Source organism: Petromyzon marinus, chromosome 68, assembly GCF_048934315.1.
Source record: "Petromyzon marinus isolate PM22_M1 ecotype Great Lakes invasive population chromosome 68, UKy_Petmar_22M1.pri1.0, whole genome shotgun sequence".
NCBI classification, from domain to species: Eukaryota; Metazoa; Chordata; class Hyperoartia; order Petromyzontiformes; family Petromyzontidae; genus Petromyzon; species Petromyzon marinus.
In genome coordinates, this window is record NC_133734.1 from 3589726 (window position 1) to 3609028 (window position 19303).

At 48.7% G+C, this 19303-nt stretch overlaps 2 protein-coding genes across 2 annotated transcripts in view; one reads left to right on the forward strand and one right to left on the reverse strand.

Moving 5' to 3' along the window:
• LOC116956968 (uncharacterized) overlaps nt 1-11041 on the reverse strand; it is a 45684-nt gene extending 34643 nt beyond the window's left edge. Inside the window, exon 1 of the mRNA XM_076054768.1 lies at nt 10850-11041. The gene's annotated coding sequence lies outside the window, so the exon portion shown is untranslated. The remainder of the gene's footprint in view (nt 1-10849) is intronic.
• Nucleotides 11042-18017: 6976 nt separating this feature from the next.
• LOC116956967 (tumor necrosis factor receptor superfamily member 6-like) overlaps nt 18018-19303 on the forward strand; it is an 80176-nt gene continuing 78890 nt past the window's right edge. Inside the window, exon 1 of the mRNA XM_032978867.2 lies at nt 18018-18150. Coding sequence (XP_032834758.2) covers nt 18037-18150 — 114 coding nt within the window. The 5' untranslated portion in view covers nt 18018-18036. The remainder of the gene's footprint in view (nt 18151-19303) is intronic.

A 19303-nucleotide genomic window follows, 5' to 3' on the forward strand; every position in this document is an offset into this window, starting at 1 on the left:
ATGAAAGTTGCAAGCGAGAATTTCATCATCGCTTGCGGCTGAGATTGGCATCGTTCCCGACTCCTCCCGATGTCGAGGGTAAATGGGCGAGGTTTAGGACTGTGACTCATGCAGCTGCAATGGCTGCTTTGGGTACGCAGTCCAGACCTCCCCAGAGACCCTGGCTGACAGAGGAGGTGTTCAGGATGGTTGAGAAAAAGCGACAGGCCCACTGTCATCGGTTACAGAATCCCACGTCAGAGAATGAGGAGGCTTACCGCAGCATTCGCTCGGAGGTTCGGAGAGCCGTGAGGCGCTGCAAGGATGGGTGGTGGTCGCGGGTTGCTGAGGAGATGGAGTCTGCCTCAGTGGCCCGTGATCACAAATCTCTATTTAACTCGATCAAAAAAGTAACCTGCAGCGCCACACCTATTACCATCATTAGGGGAAAAAACGGTGATCCAATCTCCGAACCCCAGGAACAGGTTTGCAGATTTGCTGAGCATTTCTGTGAGGTCCTGGGGGAGGGAAAATCCCTCAGCCAGGAAAAAATCATGGCACAAAGTGAGGATGACCCTGCTGAGGCTGCGGTGCCTCAAATATTGGAAGACGTCACCCCCCGTGAGTGGCTGGCTGAGGTGCCATCTGTTGAGGAAGTACTGAAGGCGATCCGGAGTCTGAGACCAGGAAAGGCAGCGGGCAGAGATTATCTCCCGAGCGAAATGCTGAGGGAGGGTGGCGTTTGTGCACAGACTGCCCTAGATGACATCATAACAACAGGCTGGCCCACTGGATGGGTTCTGGAAGGATTGGAAGGATGCCCTGGTGGTCCCCCTTTTTAAGAAGAGGGACCGCACATACTGTAACAACTACAGGGGCATCTCATTTCTCAGTGTGCCGGAAAAGGTCCTGGCAAGGATTTTTCAACATTGCCTGGCCTGACACGCTGAGGAGAGGCTTGCGGAGCCCCAATGCAGTTTCAGGAAAGGGCGGACCTGCACAGATGCCATATTTTCTGTCCGTCTGCTACAGCAGAGGTGTAGGGAATAATAACAAGACCTACATCTCTGCTTTATCGACTTGGTAAAGGCCTATGATACCATCAGTAGGCCTGAGCTCTGGGTTGTTCTTTGTGCTTTCGGAGTTCCTGACCCTCTGCTCACGATCATTAAGGATCTTCATGATGGTGAGCGGGCCCGAGTAAAACTACGTGGCCGGGAGTCAGAGCCATTCCCTGTACACCTTGGGGTGCGACAGGGATGTCCTCTGGCTCCCATATTATTTAACATCTATTTTGACCACGTAGTTCGTGAAGACGAGGAATTGGAGACGCTGCTGCTGAGAGTGGAGCGTGCCACTAAGAGGTGGGACCTTACCATCAGCCCCACCAAAACTAAGCACCTGCCTGGGTATTTTGTACCATCGGACACTCCACCCCCACAACTCCCAATCGGTGATGGGGCAGTTGTGGAGAGAGTGGAGAGTTTCCCATACCTGGGCAGTGTGCTCATGACCGGCTCCGGTTTAAAAACAGAGGTCTCATTCCGAATCAGTCGAGCGGCAATATCTTTTCATCAGTTGCGTAACGCTGTGTGGAAGCTACCTGGTCTGTTGTTCCGCACAAAGCTTCAGGTCTTCTCGGCAACGGTTATTCCCTCCCATCTCTAAGCTCGTGAAATGCGAACCCCCCTAATGGAGCATCTTCGCCGATTAGAAACATTTAGGCTGGCCTGCCTACGATCCATCCTGGGTTTAACCAGGCTGGATTGTGTGAGGAGCTCACAAATTCTTGAAAGATCTGGGCGCAGTCTCATCGGTGAGCTCCTCTGGCAGGCAAGGCTGCATTGGCTGGAACATGTAGCCAGCATGCCCAGCCACCACATGCCCAAACAGCTTTTGTTCGGCCAAATAGAGGGGGCTAAACGGGCGCGGCACAGGCTAGAGTAGAGATGGAGTGATGTGGTACAGGAGGATGTGCAGCTGAGTGGACTTGCCGATGACTGGTACCAGCGGTGTCAAGATCGGCCTCTGCGGAGAAGACTCGTGAAGGATGCTCTGGGCAGTTGGAAGCAGTCGCCCTCCAGCAACAACGGAGGGCGGAGGAGCGATGCTTACAACAATGAGCGGTGTGCCGGGTGGCTAAAGCACAGCAAGCTGGCATAGTAGGGAGCACAGGTGGTGCATCAGCCAATCATCTCAGTCGGTCGACCCGTGGCACCTGGGTCTGCCCCATGACCTGCAATGAGGGCGTTCGACATTTCACGTGGCCTCAACGTGCACATGGCCAAGCACAAGCGTAGCAGTGACGTCACCGCCACTTAATGGTGAATGGCGGTTGTTGTTGTGTGTGTCTGTGTGTGTCTGTGTGTGTGTGGCAAAACAACCCCCTACCTCCTCGCGGTGCCGGACGAGCAACTCTGTCGTGGACAGTGCTGTGGGGGGAGTTCCAATTTCGATTGGCTCCTCCCCTCATGGCATCTGTGTCCACCACAGGGGCTAAACGGGGGCTCTGGATGGGTGCGAGGGGCTGGTAACCCCTCCACCTTCAATTAATTACCACTAAACTACGAATGAAATATATAACTAATATGCTTGTGCCGGAGGCCCCGGGGGGCCAGGCGTCTATGACGTCTCCTGGCCAAACCCCAATTGGCAGAGCCAGCAAATTGAATATCTACCTTCGGGGCTCTTACAGAAACAACGAAAAACCACTACGGGTGGCCACGTGGAATGTTCGAACGCTCACTGCGGAGGAGAGGCTGCCACTCCTCTGTCGGGAGCTGGACCGGTACCGCCTGGATCTATGTGGCATTCAGGAGGTCCGGTGGACCGGTTCTGGCTCCTGCCACCATGAGGGGTGGACAGTCCTCTACTCGGGGCAGCAGACTGCCAAACAACAGGGTGTGGCTCTTCTTTTGAACAAAAGAATGAAGGGGGCGTGGGAGTGTGGTGGTGAGGTGTGGGAAGCTGTAAGCCCCAGGCTACTTTGGGCTCGCCTTCCCATCAACCGAAGGCGAGGAATGGTGGTCGTGGTTACTTATGCCCCCACCGAAGACGAACATCCGTGGAGGGATGCAGGCAAAGCCGATGAGTCAGATGCCTTCTATGACCTCCTGTCACAGGTGCTGGCACAAGTGGCCCCTTGGGATAGAGTCATCATGTTGGGTGACTTCAATGCCCGAGTTGGTCATGATGCTGGCACCTGGTCTGGAGTGATTGGAGGGCATGGGCCAGATCAGCTCAATAACAACGGTAGGAGGCTGCTAGATTTTTGTGCAGCCCATGCGCTTGTAATTACCAACACACCCAAACTGTATTCACAGATGGTTGGAGGTCAAACAGTGTTAAGATAACAAAAGGGGTTCCACAGGGTTCCATCCTCGGCCCCCTCTTGTTCTCTCTTTATGTCAATGACTTGGGCACTGAACTGGATCATTCCAGGGTAAATCTTTTTGCAGATGACACGATACTGATTACTGCTGGCCGCTCTCCGGATGACGTGATTGCTAAGCTCTAGGGTGATTTCAACAAACTACAACATCAGCTAGTTTCTCTTAAACTAGTCCTGAATACCTCCAAAACCAAGGTGCTATGCTTCTCTCCGGGACTAAAGCAGGAAGTTATTTTTCACCAATTACATTCCTTGAATAATTATCAAATAGAAGAAGTCAAGATCTATAAGTATCTTGGGGTCATCCTGGATTCAAAACTTAGTTTTGAAGATCACATTGATTATATTGGTAAAAAGACAAAAATAAAAATTGGTTTTCTGTATCGACACAAGCACTGCTTCCCCCAAATGTTCCGTTTGGAATTGATAAAAGCTACCATACTGCCTCTACTTGACTACTGTGACATCGTGTATAAATCAGCCCCAAGTACTGTACTGAAGAAGCTTGATTCCATCTATCACTCGGCCTTAAGATTTGCATTGAACTGCCCATATAGGACTCACCACTGTGATCTCTACATTGGGTCAAACTTAACATCTCTTAATGTTCGACGGCTTGTGCACCAGATCTTATTTATTCACGATGTACTTACAAAAAATTCCGCAGACTACCTACTGGATCTCCTCTCTGTTTCAAAGAACAAATTTGACCTCAGGTCTTCGCTCATTTACCAGCTTCACATTCCCTATTGCCGTACAAAAACTGGAGGAAGGGCCTTTGCTATTGATGCCCCCAGGGTCTGGAATGCTATTGCCAATAAACTGCAACTTGAATCACTACCTATGAGATCTTCACTCAAAACTGCTCTAGAGGAGTTGTACAACCCTAGCTGCCACTGCTATTCAGTGGCCTAAAATATGGCTCTAAATTTTGGTTATAATTAATTTATATAGTTTATTGTTAAAAATTCGGTCACAGTCCCTATGATCACTGTTACATTGGATTTATGGCTTTTATTTTGGTGATTTCGAAAACGTTTTTTTTGTTTTGGCCATGTTTTTGTTTATTGTAGTACGGAGTTAGACTGATGGCCTTAATCTTAGTTGTCTTGTGGTTGTTGTTGTTATTTGACTTGCATCCCACTGGGATTTTTGCACACAGCGTTGGTGTACGGTGCTATTTCAGGCATATTTTGATATTTTTTTCCTGTATTTTCTGTTTACACAGTCACACATAGTCACTTTAAGATGTTTTCTTGTTCATGTTTTTTGTTTGTTGCGGTTGCACCCGATTCAAGAGCCGAATGGCTCACAGGGCTATACCAAATAAATGAACTAACGCTGTTCCGGCATCGGCGCATCCACACAACATCATGGATGAATGCCGGGTCCAATCAAGAACATCTGCTGGACTACATAGTGACGGACCAGCGGATGCGAGCCCATGTCCTTGACACCAGGACCTACCGTGGAGCTGATCTGCCCTCTGACCATCGACTAGTCATCTGTAAGATGCGCCTGCCATTCTTCCACTCCGGTGGTGGGTGTACACCCAGGACCCCATTCCAACCTAAAGTGGCCTGGTCTCAGTTATCGGATGAAAGTTGCAAGCGAGAATTTCATCATCGCTTGCGGCTGAGATTGGCATCGTTCCCGACTCCTCCCGATGTCGAGGGTAAATGGGCGAGGTTTAGGACTGTGACTCATGCAGCTGCAATGGCTGCTTTGGGTACGCAGTCCAGACCTCCCCAGAGACCCTGGCTGACAGAGGAGGTGTTCAGGATGGTTGAGAAAAAGCGACAGGCCCACTGTCATCGGTTACAGAATCCCACGTCAGAGAATGAGGAGGCTTACCGCAGCATTCGCTCGGAGGTTTGGAGAGCCGTGAGGCGCTGCAAGGATGGGTGGTGGTCGCGGGTTGCTGAGGAGATGGAGTCTGCCTCAGTGGCCCGTGATCACAAATCTCTATTTAACTCGATCAAAAAAGTAACCTGCAGCGCCACACCTATTACCATCATTAGGGGAAAAAACGGTGATCCAATCTCCGAACCCCAGGAACAGGTTTGCAGATTTGCTGAGCATTTCTGTGAGGTCCTGGGGGAGGGAAAATCCCTCAGCCAGGAAAAAATCATGGCACAAAGTGAGGATGACCCTGCTGAGGCTGCGGTGCCTCAAATATTGGAAGACGTCACCCCCCGTGAGTGGCTGGCTGAGGTGCCATCTGTTGAGGAAGTACTGAAGGCGATCCGGAGTCTGAGACCAGGAAAGGCAGCGGGCAGAGATTATCTCCCGAGCGAAATGCTGAGGGAGGGTGGCGTTTGTGCACAGACTGCCCTATATGACATCATAACAACAATCTGGACCACTGGACGGGTTCCGCAGGATTGGAAGGATGCCCTGGTGGTCCCCCTTTTTAAGAAGGGGGACCGCACAGACAGTAACAAATATAGGGGCATTTCACTCCTCAGTGTGCCGGGAAAGGTCCTGGCAAAGATTATTCAGCATCGCCTAGCCAGGCACGCTGAGGAGAGGCTTGCGGAGCCCCAATGCGGTTTCAGGAAAGGGCGGTCCTGCACAGATGCCATATTTTATTTTCTGTCCGTCTGCTACAGCAGAGATGTAGGGAATTCCAAAGACCTACATCTCTGCTTTATTGACCTGGTCAAGGCCTATGATACCATCAGTAGACCTGGGCTCTGGGTTGTTCTTCGTGCTTTTGGAGTACCTGACCCTCTGCTCACGATCATTAAGGACCTTCATGATGATGAGCGGGCCCGGGTAAAACTACGTGGTCGGGAGTCAGAGCCATTCCCTGTACACCTTGGGGTGCGACAGGGATGTCCTCTGGCTCCCACATTATTTAACATCTATTTTGACCACATAGTTCGTGAAGCCTTCAATAGCTGTACCGGGGGAATCTCCATATGGTACAGATATAATGGGAGGCTGATCGATGCCCGGGTGCGGTCAAGGGATGGCTCCCTATTGCTCAACCACGTTATGTATGCTGATCATTTGGTAATAGCTGCTCATTCAGAGGAGGAGTTGGAGACGCTGCTGCTGAGACTGGAGCGTGCCACTAAGAGATGGGGCCTTACCATCAGCCCCACCAAAACTAAGCACCTGCCTGGGTATTTTGTACCATCGGACACTACACCCCCACAACTCCCAATCGGTGATGGGGCAGTTGTGGAGCGAGTGGAGAGTTTCCCATACCTGGGCAGTGTGCTTATGACCGGCTCCAGTTTAACAGCAGAGGTCTCACTCCGAATCAGTCGAGCGGCAATATCTTTTCATCGGTTGCATAACGCTGTGTGGAAGCTACCTGGTCTGTCGCTCCGCACTAAGCTTCAGGTCTTCTCGGCCACGGTCATTCCCTCACTTCTCTACGCTTGCGAAACGTGGACCCCCCTAATGGAACATTTTCGCCGGTTAGAAACATTTAGGCTGGCCTGCCTACGATCCATCCTGGGTTTAACCAGACTGGATTGTGTGAGGAGCTCACAAATCCTTGAAAGATCTGGGCAAGGTCCCATCGGTGAGCTCCTCCGGCGGGCAAGGCTGCGATGGCTGGGTCATGTATCCCGCATGCCCAGTCACCGCATGCCAAAACAGCTTTTGTTCGGCCGGATTGAGGGGGATAAACGGGCGTGGCACGGGCTAGAGAAGAGATGGAGTGATGTGGTACAGGAGGACGTGGAGCTGAGTGGACTTGCCGATGACTGGTGCCAGCGGTGTCAAGATCGGCCTCTGTGGAGGAGGCTCGTGAAGGACGCTACTGGGCAGTTGGAGGCAGTCGTTCTCCAACAACAACGGAGGGCGGAGGAGCGATGCTCACAACAATGAGTGGTGTGCCGGGTGGCTAAAGCACAGCAAACTGGCATAGTAGGGAGCACAGGTGGTGCATCAGCCAATCATCTCAGTCAGTCGACCCGTGGCACCTGGGTCTGCCCCGTGACCTGCAATGAGGGCGTTCGACATTTTACGTGGCCTCAACGTGCACAAGGCCAAGCACAAGCGTATCGGTGACGTCACCGCCACTTAGTGGTGAATGGCGGTTGTTGTTGCGTGTGTGAGTGTGTGTCTGTGTGTGTGTCTGTGTGTGGGGAGCGGTAGTGTCGCGGTTAGCGCACTGCGCTTTGAACCTGGCGACCCGGATTCGATTTCCGCTCACGGATAACACCGGTGACAATTATTTGAACCAATCCTGGGCCTCCCCTAGGTCGACTCAACCTCAAATGAGTACCTGGTGTGGTGTGTAAACATCGCCACTGGGGAGACAAAGGCGGTCGGGCGTGGTGCTGGCGACAAATCCCGTCGTCTACAGTTTGGTCCTTCATAGATGCTACACGGAGGATCTTTGTGTTCACACTAACAGCACTTGCCCCTACTATACACTACACTACAATACTACACTACTATACACTACTATACACTACAATACTACACTACTATACATTACTATACACTACACTATACACTACACTACTATACACTACACTACTATACTATACACTACTATACATTACACTACTATACACTATACACTACACACTACTATACACTACAATACTACACTACAATACTATACACTATACACTACACTACTATACACTACACTGTACACTACACGACTACACACTGCACTATAACAATACTCTATACACTATTATACACTGCACACTAAAGACTACTACTATACACTCCACCACGATACGAAATTAAAAAACGAATGTCTTTACAACTGCTTTTTGCCAGCGTGCATGCTAACTTCACGATCAGGAGGAAGAACCATGGGAGGGGAATTGCTGCTATGATCACCACGCATCGCTCTCTCTACACGTGCATCACTTAGACTCACACAGAGACCTACAGACGCATACAGAGGCCTACAGGCTCACACAGAGACCCACATCCTAACACAGAGACCCACATCCTCACACAGAGACCTGCAGGCTCACACAGAGACCCACAGACTCACACAGAGACCCACAGACTCGCACAGAGACCTACAGACTCATACATAGACCCACATACTCATACAGAGACCCGCAGACTCACACAGAGACCCACAGCCTCACACAGAGACCTACAGACTCACACAGAGACCTACAGACTCATACAGAGACCCACAGACTCGCACAGAGACCCATAGACAGACGCGCGCACACACACAGAAACCCATAAACACAGAGACCCACAGACTCACACAAAGACCCAGACACACACAGATCCACAGACACACATATAGACCGACAGAATCGCATAGAGACCCACAGACTCAGACAGATACCAATAGATAAACACAGATACCGACAGACATACACAGAGACACATAGACTGTGAGTCCCACAGACTTGCACAGAGACCCACAGACTCGCACAAAGATCCACAGACACACATAGACCCACAGATTTGCATAGAGACCCACATTTGCATAGAGACCCACATTTGCATAGAGACCCACAGACACAAACGACGACCCATAGACTCAGACAGATACCCACAGACACACACAGATACCGATAGACACACACAGAGACCCACAGACTCGCACAGAGACCCACAGACTCACAAAGAGACCCACAGACTCACAAAGCGACCCACAGAGACCCACAGACTCACACAGAGACGCACAGAGACCCATGGACACAGAGACCCACAGACTTGCACAAACTCATTGAGAAACCCATAGAATCTTCTTTGGTTCTTTCGGTAAAGTCACGTAGAATGAGAATAAAATAATAAATTGATAAAATAAAATAACACAATAATATTCTCACGACGTTTCGGCCACAACACAAGCGGCCTTCATCAGGTGAAGGGACGAGACTGTCTGGTAGGACAGCGCTGGAGTGAAAGAGCCACGTTCAGATCACGGCCTTTAAGCTGTGTGAGAGGAACAGAGCGCCTTGACAAAGGAATTAGCATATAATTTAGCATTGAAATGGCTGAATGATTAGCTTGTGACTGGTCACAGAAATAGCTATGTTAAAAGTTAAAGCATACACATCCGCAGAGGCACCCCTTGACAATGGAATTAGCATAGAATTTAGCATTGAAATAGCTAATTCCATTGTCAAGGGGTGCCTCTGCGGATGTGTATGCTTTAACTTTTAACATAACTATTTCTGTGACCAGTCACAAGCTAATCATTCAGCCATTTCAATGCTAAATTATATGCTAATTCCTTTGTCAAGGCGCTTTGTTCTTCTCACACAGCTTAAAGGCCGTGATCTGAACGTGGCTCTTTCACTCCAGCGCTGTCCTACCAGACAGTCTCGTCCCTTCACCTGATGAAGGCCGCTTGTGTTGTGGCCGAAACGTCGTGAGAATATTATTGTGTTATTTTATTTTATCAATTTATTATTTTATTCTCATTCTACGTGACTTTACCGAAAGAACCAAAGAAGATGAATCATTGCAGTCACGAAAGCTTTAAATCGAAACCCATAGAAACCTACAGCGACCCACAGATAGGCGCGGTTAGCTACGTACGGTGTCAAAGAAGTTCAACATACATACACACAGACCCATAGATACACACAGAGACGCACAGACTCACACCACAGAGACCCACAGACTCGCACAAATATCCATACACACAGAGACCCACAGACACACACATAGACCCACAGATTCGCATAAAGAACCTCAGACACACACGAAAACCCACAGACTGAAACAGATACCCACATACACACAGATAAGAATAGAGACACACAGAGACCCATAGCCTGAGAGAACCACAGATCCACACAGAGACCCACAGACTCGCACAGAGACCCACAGACTCGCACAGAGACCCACATACACACAGTGGTACGCAAAAACTCACCACAGAGGCCCACAGTCTCAGGCAGAGACATACAGACTCACCACAGAGACCCACATACTCATACAGAGACCCACAGATTCACCACAGATAGACAGACTCACCGCAGTGAGCCACACACTCACTTACACCAAGACCCATACACACACACATTTCCATAAATTCCCACAGACCCACACAGAGACCACACTAACTCACTACAGAAATCCACACAGAGACCCACAGACTAACACAGAGACTCACAGATTTAGAGACCCACAGACCCACACATAGACTCACAGACACACACAGAGACCCACAGACTCACACCGATACCCACAGACTCAGAGATCCACAGACCCACACAGACTCACAGACTCAGAGACTCAGATACTCACACAGAGACTCAGATACTCACACAGAGACTCAGAGACCCACACAGAGACTCACAGACTCAGGGATGCACATACTCACACAGAGACTCAGACACCCACAGACCCGCACAAACTCACCACAGATTCCCATCACAGATTCCCACACAGACTAACTACAAATACCCACACACACAGGGAGACCCATGGACTCACAAAGAGGTCCACACAGACACACACAAACTCACCACAGACACACACAAACTCACCACAGATTCCCACACAGGGACTCACCACAAATGAGAGCACAAACGCTACGAGCGAGGTCCCTCTTCCTCGGCTGGAGTTGAAGCTCCAGGTGTCTCCATCCCGCTGTCTCTCTCTCTCACCTCTAACCCCTCACCTGCCTCTCACTCTACATCTCAATAAAGCGAGAAACAGAGCGCGTCCTCCTACTTCCCCTTTCAGTTTGTAGTCATTCGAAGACATGGGGAGGAGAGGGAGGGGAGGAGAGGGAGGGGAGGAGGAGGGGGAGGGGCGAGATGGAAGGTGACGACGCCCTCGGGTCGAAATGACCGCTGGGCACGGAAGCCGTGCTGCTGCTGCTGGTAGTTGTGGTGGTGGTGGTTGTGGTGGTGGTTGTGGTGATTGTGGTGGTGGTTGTGGTTGTGGCTGTTGTGGTTGTAGCGACGCTCACAACAACGAGACGAGCGGAGCACCGGGCGGATTAAACGCAGCGAGTTGGCACAGTAGGGGGCACAGGTGGTTGTGGTGGTGGTGGTGCATCTACCGCTCATCTCAGTCAGCCAACCCATGGCACCTGCAAGGTCTGTCCCGTGACCTCCTCCTCCTGCACCTAGCCTGGCACAGCAGCAGTACAATCCATTGCACCTGCAGGGTCTGTCCCGTGACCTCCTCCTGCACCTAGCCTGGCACAGCAGCAGTAAAACCCATGACACCTGCAGGGTCTGTCCCGTGACCTTCTGCACCTAGCCTGGCACAACAGCAGTACAACCCATGGCACCTGCAGGGTCTGTCCCGTATGTACACGTGTGTGTTGAACCTCCTTCGCACCACCGTACATAGCCAACCACGGCAAATCGGAGGTGGTAGGAGAATGACAACAATCTACAAGCTACAAACAACATCAACAAGCAGCAGTTCCATGAAGAAATGAGTTTGTAAATCGAGATTATAAATGATGATGATGTAAAAGCACATCATAGCTCCTATTGACTTCCTAATATCGGAAGACACCAACAGAGACCCAGATACTCGCATAGACCCACAGAGATCCCCACAGAGATCCAGAGACTTGTATAGACCCACAGAGATCCCCACAGAGACCCAGATACTCGCAGAGACCCACAGAGATCCCCACAGAGATTCAGAGACTCGCGTAGACCAACAGATCCCACAGAGATCTAGAGACTCGCATAGACCCACAGAGATCTCCACAGAGATCCAGAGACTCGCGTAGACCAACAGATCCCACATAGATTCAGAGACTCGCGTAGACCCACAGAGATCCCCACAGAGACCCAGATACTCGCATAGACCCACAGAGATCTCCACAGAGATCCAGAGACTCGCATAGACCCACAGAGATCTCCACAGAGATCTAGAGACTCGCGTAGACCCACAGAGATCTCCACAGAGATCCAGAGACTCGCATAGACCCACAGAGATCTCCACAGAGATCCAGAGACTCGCGTAGACCCACAGAGATCTCCACAGAGATCCAGAGACTCGCGTAGACCCACAGAGATCTCCACAGAGATCCAGAGACTCGCATAGACCCACAGAGATCTCCACAGAGATCCAGAGACTCGTATAGACCCACAGAGATCTCCACAGAGATCCAGAGACTCACGTAGACCCACAGAGATCTCCACAGAGATCCAGAGACTCGCATAGACCCACAGAGATCCCCACAGAGATCCAGAGGCTCGCGTAGACCCACAGAGATCCCCACAGAGATCCAGAGACTCGCGTAGACCCACAGAGATCCCCACAGAGACCCAGATACTCGCATAGACCCACAGAGATCCCCACAGAGATCCAGAGACTCGCATAGACCCACAGAGATCTCCACAGAGATCCAGAGACTCGCATAGACCCACAGAGATCTCCACAGAGATCCAGAGACTCGCATAGACCCACAGAGATCTCCACAGAGATCCAGAGACTCGCGTAGACCCACAGAGATCCCCACAGAGATCCAGAGACTCGCATAGACCCACAGAGATCTCCACAGAGATCTAGAGACTCGATAGACCAACAGAGATCCCCACAGAGATCCAGAGACTCGCGTAGACCAACAGATCCCACAGAGATCCAGAGACTCGCATAGACCCACAGAGATCTCCACAGAGATCCAGAGGCTCGCGTAGACCCACAGAGATCCCCACAGAGATCCAGAGACTCGCGTAGACCCACAGAGATCCCCACAGAGATCTAGAGACTCGCGTAGACCCACAGAGATCCCCACAGAGATCCAGATACTCGCATAGACCCACAGAGATCCCCACAGAGATCTAGAGACTCGCGTAGACCCACAGAGATCCCCACAGAGATCCAGAGGCTCGCGTAGACCCACAGAGATCCCCACATAGATTCAGAGACTCGCATAGACCCACAGCGACCCACAGAGATCCACAGAGATTCAGAGACTCGTATAGACCCACAGAGATCCCCACATAGATTCAGAGACTTGTATAGACCCACAGAGACTCACAGAGATCCCCACAGAAATCCAGATACTCACATAGACCCACAGAGATCCCCACAGAAATCCAGATACTCACATAGACCCACAGAGATCCCCACAGAGATCCAGAGACTTGTATAGACCCACAGAGACTCACAGAGATCCACAGAGATTCAGAGATTCGCATAGAACCATTGAGACCCACAGAGACCCACATAGATCCAGAGACTCGTATAAACCCAAAAAGGCCCACAGAGATCCACAGAGACCCAGAGACTCGTGTAGAACCATAGAGATGCACAGATACCCATAGAGACTCATACTCATGTATGTACGATGTTGAACTTCTATGGCACCGTACGTAGCCAACCGCGGCTAATCCGAGGTGGCAGGCGAAGTAAAACGAACCAAAGACAACAACATCAACAAGTGTGTCACTCCAGGTGACGATGATGTAACGGTGCATCACAGCCTCCCTAGTGGCTTCCTCATATCGGTGTCGACAACAGCGACTCGGCGACTGACTCAGCACACGTGACCCTGTGCCTGACGTCACCATCTGGGGGCGTTTTCCATAATCACAGGGGGGCTTCAAAAACACCGCAACACTTCGTGAGAATTTGCAACGATAGCAAGTGGAAACCACCTGGAGACGATTCCAGGCGGTGCGTTGACAACGATGGCGATTGAGTGGCAGGCTCTTCGACTTGTTGAAGCTATTAACGTTACACTTGTTATCGCGTTACAGTTGTACTATTTATAATGCGTTATTTTCCCATTAAAAACGAGAGTCCCATGTAAGTGTTAACATCTTTTTTGAAGCACCCTATATAGGTTTTGTTCGGGTTAGAACGCGTAAATATATAAATGTTGTGTCGTGAAACCCACCACCACCCGACACAGCCGATTAGAAAGGTTTAGTGTCACGTAAATAGAACGTGGCCAATTCCTTACTAGTACTGCACGAGTGTATAGTATAGTGTATAGTAGTGTAGTGTATAGTAGTGTATAGTGTAGTGTATAGCAGTGTATAGTGCAGTATATAGTAGTGTGGTGTATAGTGCTGTAGTGTATAGTATAGTGTATAGTCCTGTGTGTAGTGTAGTGTACTGTATAGTAGTGTAGAGTATAGTAGTGTGATGTAGTGTATAGTAGTGTGTAGTGTATAGTGGTGTAGTGTATAGTCGTGTAGTGTACACTGGTGTAGTGTATAGATAGTGTAGTGTATAGTGGTGTAGTGTATAGTGGTGTAGTGTATACTGGTGTAGTATATAGTGGTGTAGTGTATACTGATGTAGTGTATAGTAGTGCATAGTAGTGTAGTGTATAGTAGTGTAGTTTATAGTAGTGTGGTGTATGGTAGTGTAGTGTATGGTGTAGTGTACTGTATAGCAGTGTAGTATATAGTAGTGTAGTGTATAGTAGTGTGGTGTATAGTAGTGTAGTGTATATTGGTGTAGTGTATAGTGGTGTAGTGTATACTGATGTAGTGTATAGTGCTGTAATGTATAGTGGTGTAGTGTATAGTGTAGTGTAATTACACTGAATTTATTTGGCACTGTGCATAGCCAACTCCGCTAATTGGAGGTGGTATTTGGGGGGAGGGGGGAAGGACAACAAACATTTGACATTTTTACGTAAATTACGTTCAGATAAATGACCTCATGTGCCAATGATGCTCGCCGTTTATTGTTGGAACCTTTCGCGGAAACGGAGCGGCGGCCGTGACACGATGAAAAGCCCCTGCACACAGCGTTTACTGAGAGAATCAATCGCACGCCGACGCCTGTCTGAATGCGGAGCCACAACATCACCCCGCACAGAAATCCGTTCTCGTCAAGACGCTCATTCATCGGCCTAAGAAAGTGTCAGATGGTGATCGTCTGAGAAGTGAACTTAAACATGTTAACGAGGCGCTGCAATTGAACGGTTACAATGATGCACAAATCAACGGGGCACTGAATGGCAAAACCAAAATAAAATAACACAAGCGTTGAAACTGACCAAGTATTTAAAAGCATTCAAATACCATACATTGTGGGAGTAACTAATAAACTAGACAGGTTTTTGGAAAAAACAAAACATCCGAGTGAGATTTGGCACGGTACATAAAATACAGAAACGAACATCTGGTACTAAAGATGACTTACCGAAGATATCAACAGAAGGTGTCCACCGGATTGATTGCAAATGCTATGTTGTGCAGACAGGACGAATGATCATCATGAGACTAAAACAACAACAAATAAATATTAAATACTCCCAAACACAACTGTCGGCTGTGGCAGAACATGCGTGCCAACAAGGAGACTCAATTTATTTTGATAATGTTGACTTTCTGTGCAAAACGAGCTACTACTGGCCAAGACTAATTAGATAATCTATCGAAATTGAGAGACGTAAAAATAATTGAAACTGTTCGGATAGCTACAGGATTAGTGTTACTGGATCATTGGCAGGCAAGCCTAAATGTTGCCAATCGGCGAAGATGCTCCATTAGAGGAAGTCCACGTTTCGCAAGCGTAGAGAAGGGAGGGAATGACCATGGCCGAGAAGGCTTGAAGCTTCGTATGGAGTGACAGACTAGACAGCTTCCACACAGCGTTACACAACCGATGAAAAGATATTGCCGATCGACTGATTCTGAATGAGACCTCTGCTGTCAAACCGGAGCCGGTCATGAGCACACTGCCCAGGTATGCCAAACTGTCCACTCTCTCCACAACTGCCACGTCACCGATTAGGAGTTGTGGGGGTGGAGTATTCGATGGTACAAAATACCCAGGCAGGTGCTTAGTATTGGTGGGCTGATGGTAAGGCCCCACCTCTTAGTGGCACGCTCCAGTTTCAGCAGCAGCGCCTCCAACTCCTCCTCTGAGTGAACGGCAATTACCAGATCATTTGCATACATAACGTGGTTGACCAATAGGGAGCCATAACTTGACCGCACCTGTTGTCACCCTCTCACCAAGCTGCTTGGCAATGGTCTTGTAGTCCATTCCAGCCTTGTGTAGGTCTACAATCTTGTCCCTGACATCCTTGGAGAGCTCTTTGGTCTTGGCCATGGTGGAGAGTTTGGAATCTGATTGATTGATTGCTTCTGTAGACAGGTGCCTTTTATACAGGTAACAAGCTGAGATTAGGAGCACTCCCTTTAAAAGTGTGCTCCTAATCTCAGCTCGTTACCTGTATAAAAGACACCTGGGAGCCAGAAATCGTTCTGATTGAGAGGGGGTCAAATACTTATTTCCCTCATTAAAATGCAAATCAATTTATAAAATTTTTGACATGCGTTTTCTGGATTTTGTTGTTATTCTGTCTCTCACTGTTCAAATAAATCTAGCATTAAAATTATAGCCTTATTTCTTTGTCAGTGGGCAAACGTATAAAATCAGCAGGGGATCAAATACTTTTTTCCCTTACTGTACGTGGTTGAAAAATATGTTAAATAATGTTTGAGCCAGAGGACATCCCTGTCTCACCCCAAGATGAACCTGGGCCCACTCACCATCATGAAGGTCCTTGATGATCATGAGCAGAGGGTCAGGAACTCCGAAAACACAAAAGAATAACCCAGAGCCCGCGCCTACTGATGGTATCATTGGCCTTGACCAGGTCAATAAAGCAGAGATGTAGGTCTTGCTGGAATTCAGCTACACCTCGGCTGTAGCAGATGGACACTCTCCCACATAGACACACACACATATCCCACGTAGAGTTTTATGCGCACACGGAATTTCCACAGAGTGGTGACGATGACAGATATCTTTCAACGAAACCGAGAGTGATTTTGTTTCGTAGGAAGTCCCCAAATTCCCCCGTGAATAATGTTTATCTATCGCTCTAAGCAAATTCAGCCAGCCGGCTATGGGGATAACTCGCGCCGCGCAAGGCCAGTCGCTTGTCGGTGAGTCGTCTTGCCCCGTCCACGCTGTTTCGTGCGTAGCGAGAGAGAGTGAGATAATGACAGAGAGACAGAGAGCAAGATGGTTGAGAGAGACAGGGAGATAGAGATGGTGATGGTGAGAGAGACAGAGAGATAGACAAAGACAGAGATAGAGAGTGAGATGGTGAGAGAGACAGAGAGATAGACCAAGACAGAGAGATAGAGAGAGAGCAAGATGGTGAGAGAGACAGGGAGATAGAGAGAGATGGTGAGAGAGACAGAGAGATAGACAAAGACAGAGATAGAGAGTGAGATGGTGAGAGAGACAGGGAGATAGGGAGAGAGCGAGATGGTGAGAGTGCGAGAGAGGCAGAGAGATAGACAGAGAGAGATAGACAGAGAGAGATAGACAGAGTGAGATAGTGAGAGAGCGAGAGAGACAGGGAGATAGAGAGACACGGGATACGTAGTCAAGACGCTAACAATTTGTTGTCTTTCCCCCCACCCCCACACACTCTGATTAGCGTGGTTGGTTACGTACGGTGCCAAAGAAATACACACATACACGTACATACATACAGACACACAGACACATACACAAACAACCGCCATTCGCCACTAAGTGGCGGTGACGTCACCACGACGCTTGTGCCAGACATACATACACACATACACACACACATACATACACATACATACACACATACATGCACACACATGCACAAAGACACACACACACATACACACATAGATACACATACACAGATACATACACATACATACATACACACAAAGACACATACATACACACACATACATACACACATACATACACACACATGCACAAAGACACATACATACATACACACAAACACACGCGGGCGAATGGAGAATGGATCCAGGCTCAACCCGCGGCACGACCACTGCGGCCGTAATGAGACACGGCGAGGAGTGGCGGTGACGCTGCTGGTGAGGTCTGCACTGCTCAGCCTGCTCCTGGTGAGTTCAACCTTTCGTGATGGATACTTAATTCAATGGTAAAGGTTCCAGATAAGCGTTAATGTTAAAGGTTCCCCCATAGACTTCAATGTTAAAGGCTCCCCATAGATTTCGATTTAAAGCTTTCGTGACTGCAATGATTCATCTTCCTTGGTTCTTTCGGTAAAGTCACGTAGAATGAGAATAAAATAATAAATTGATAAAATAAAATAACACAATAATATTCTCATGACGTTTCGGCCACAACACAAGCGGCCTTCATCAGGTGAAGGGACGAGACTGTCTGGTAGGACAGCGCTGGAGTGAGAGAGCCACGTTCAGATCACGGCCTTTAAGCTGTGTGAGAGGAACAAAGCGCCTTGACAAAGGAATTAGCATATAACTTAGCATTGAAATGGCTGAATGAATAGCTTGTGACTGGTCACAGAAATAGCTATGTTAAAAGTTAAAGCATACACATCCGCAGAGGCACCCCTTGTTAAAGGAATTAGCATAGAATTTAGCATTGAAATAGCTAAGTTAAAGCATACACATCCGCAGAGGCACCCCTTGACAATGGAATTAGCATAGAATTTAGCATTAAAATAGCTGAGTGATTAGCTTGTAACTGCTCACAGAAATAGCTACGTTAAAGTCAGAGCATACACATTCACCGAGGCACTAAGTACAAATCAAACAGGAGAATTTAGCATTGAAATAACTAGGCGAATTTAGCATTGAAATAACTGAGTGATTAGCTAGTGACTGGTCACAGAAATTACTATGTTGAAGTCAAGGCCTACACATCTGAGCTATTCACAGTACTATATAGTGAACCAATAAAAAACTAAAATATAAATTACCTTAATGTTATCAATAAACTCTATATTCTCCAATCAGCTAAGCTACCAACAATAAGTCGTTATATATCACAATGCTATATGGCGAAAAAATGGGTGGATTCTTATCCTCAACTTTAGCACCACGGATAGCTACGGGCCCCGTTCAGACGGACGAGTTCGTCCATGGTCGGAACAGAGGAGGGGGAGAGAGACAGCTGCGAGGCGCTATTATACTCCATGTTGTAAAACCATACCATTAACCGTGGTGTGAGAGGTATTAAGAGTCAATGCTGGCGAAGGAGCTGCGGTCTGAAGGTCATCGTAAAAATACA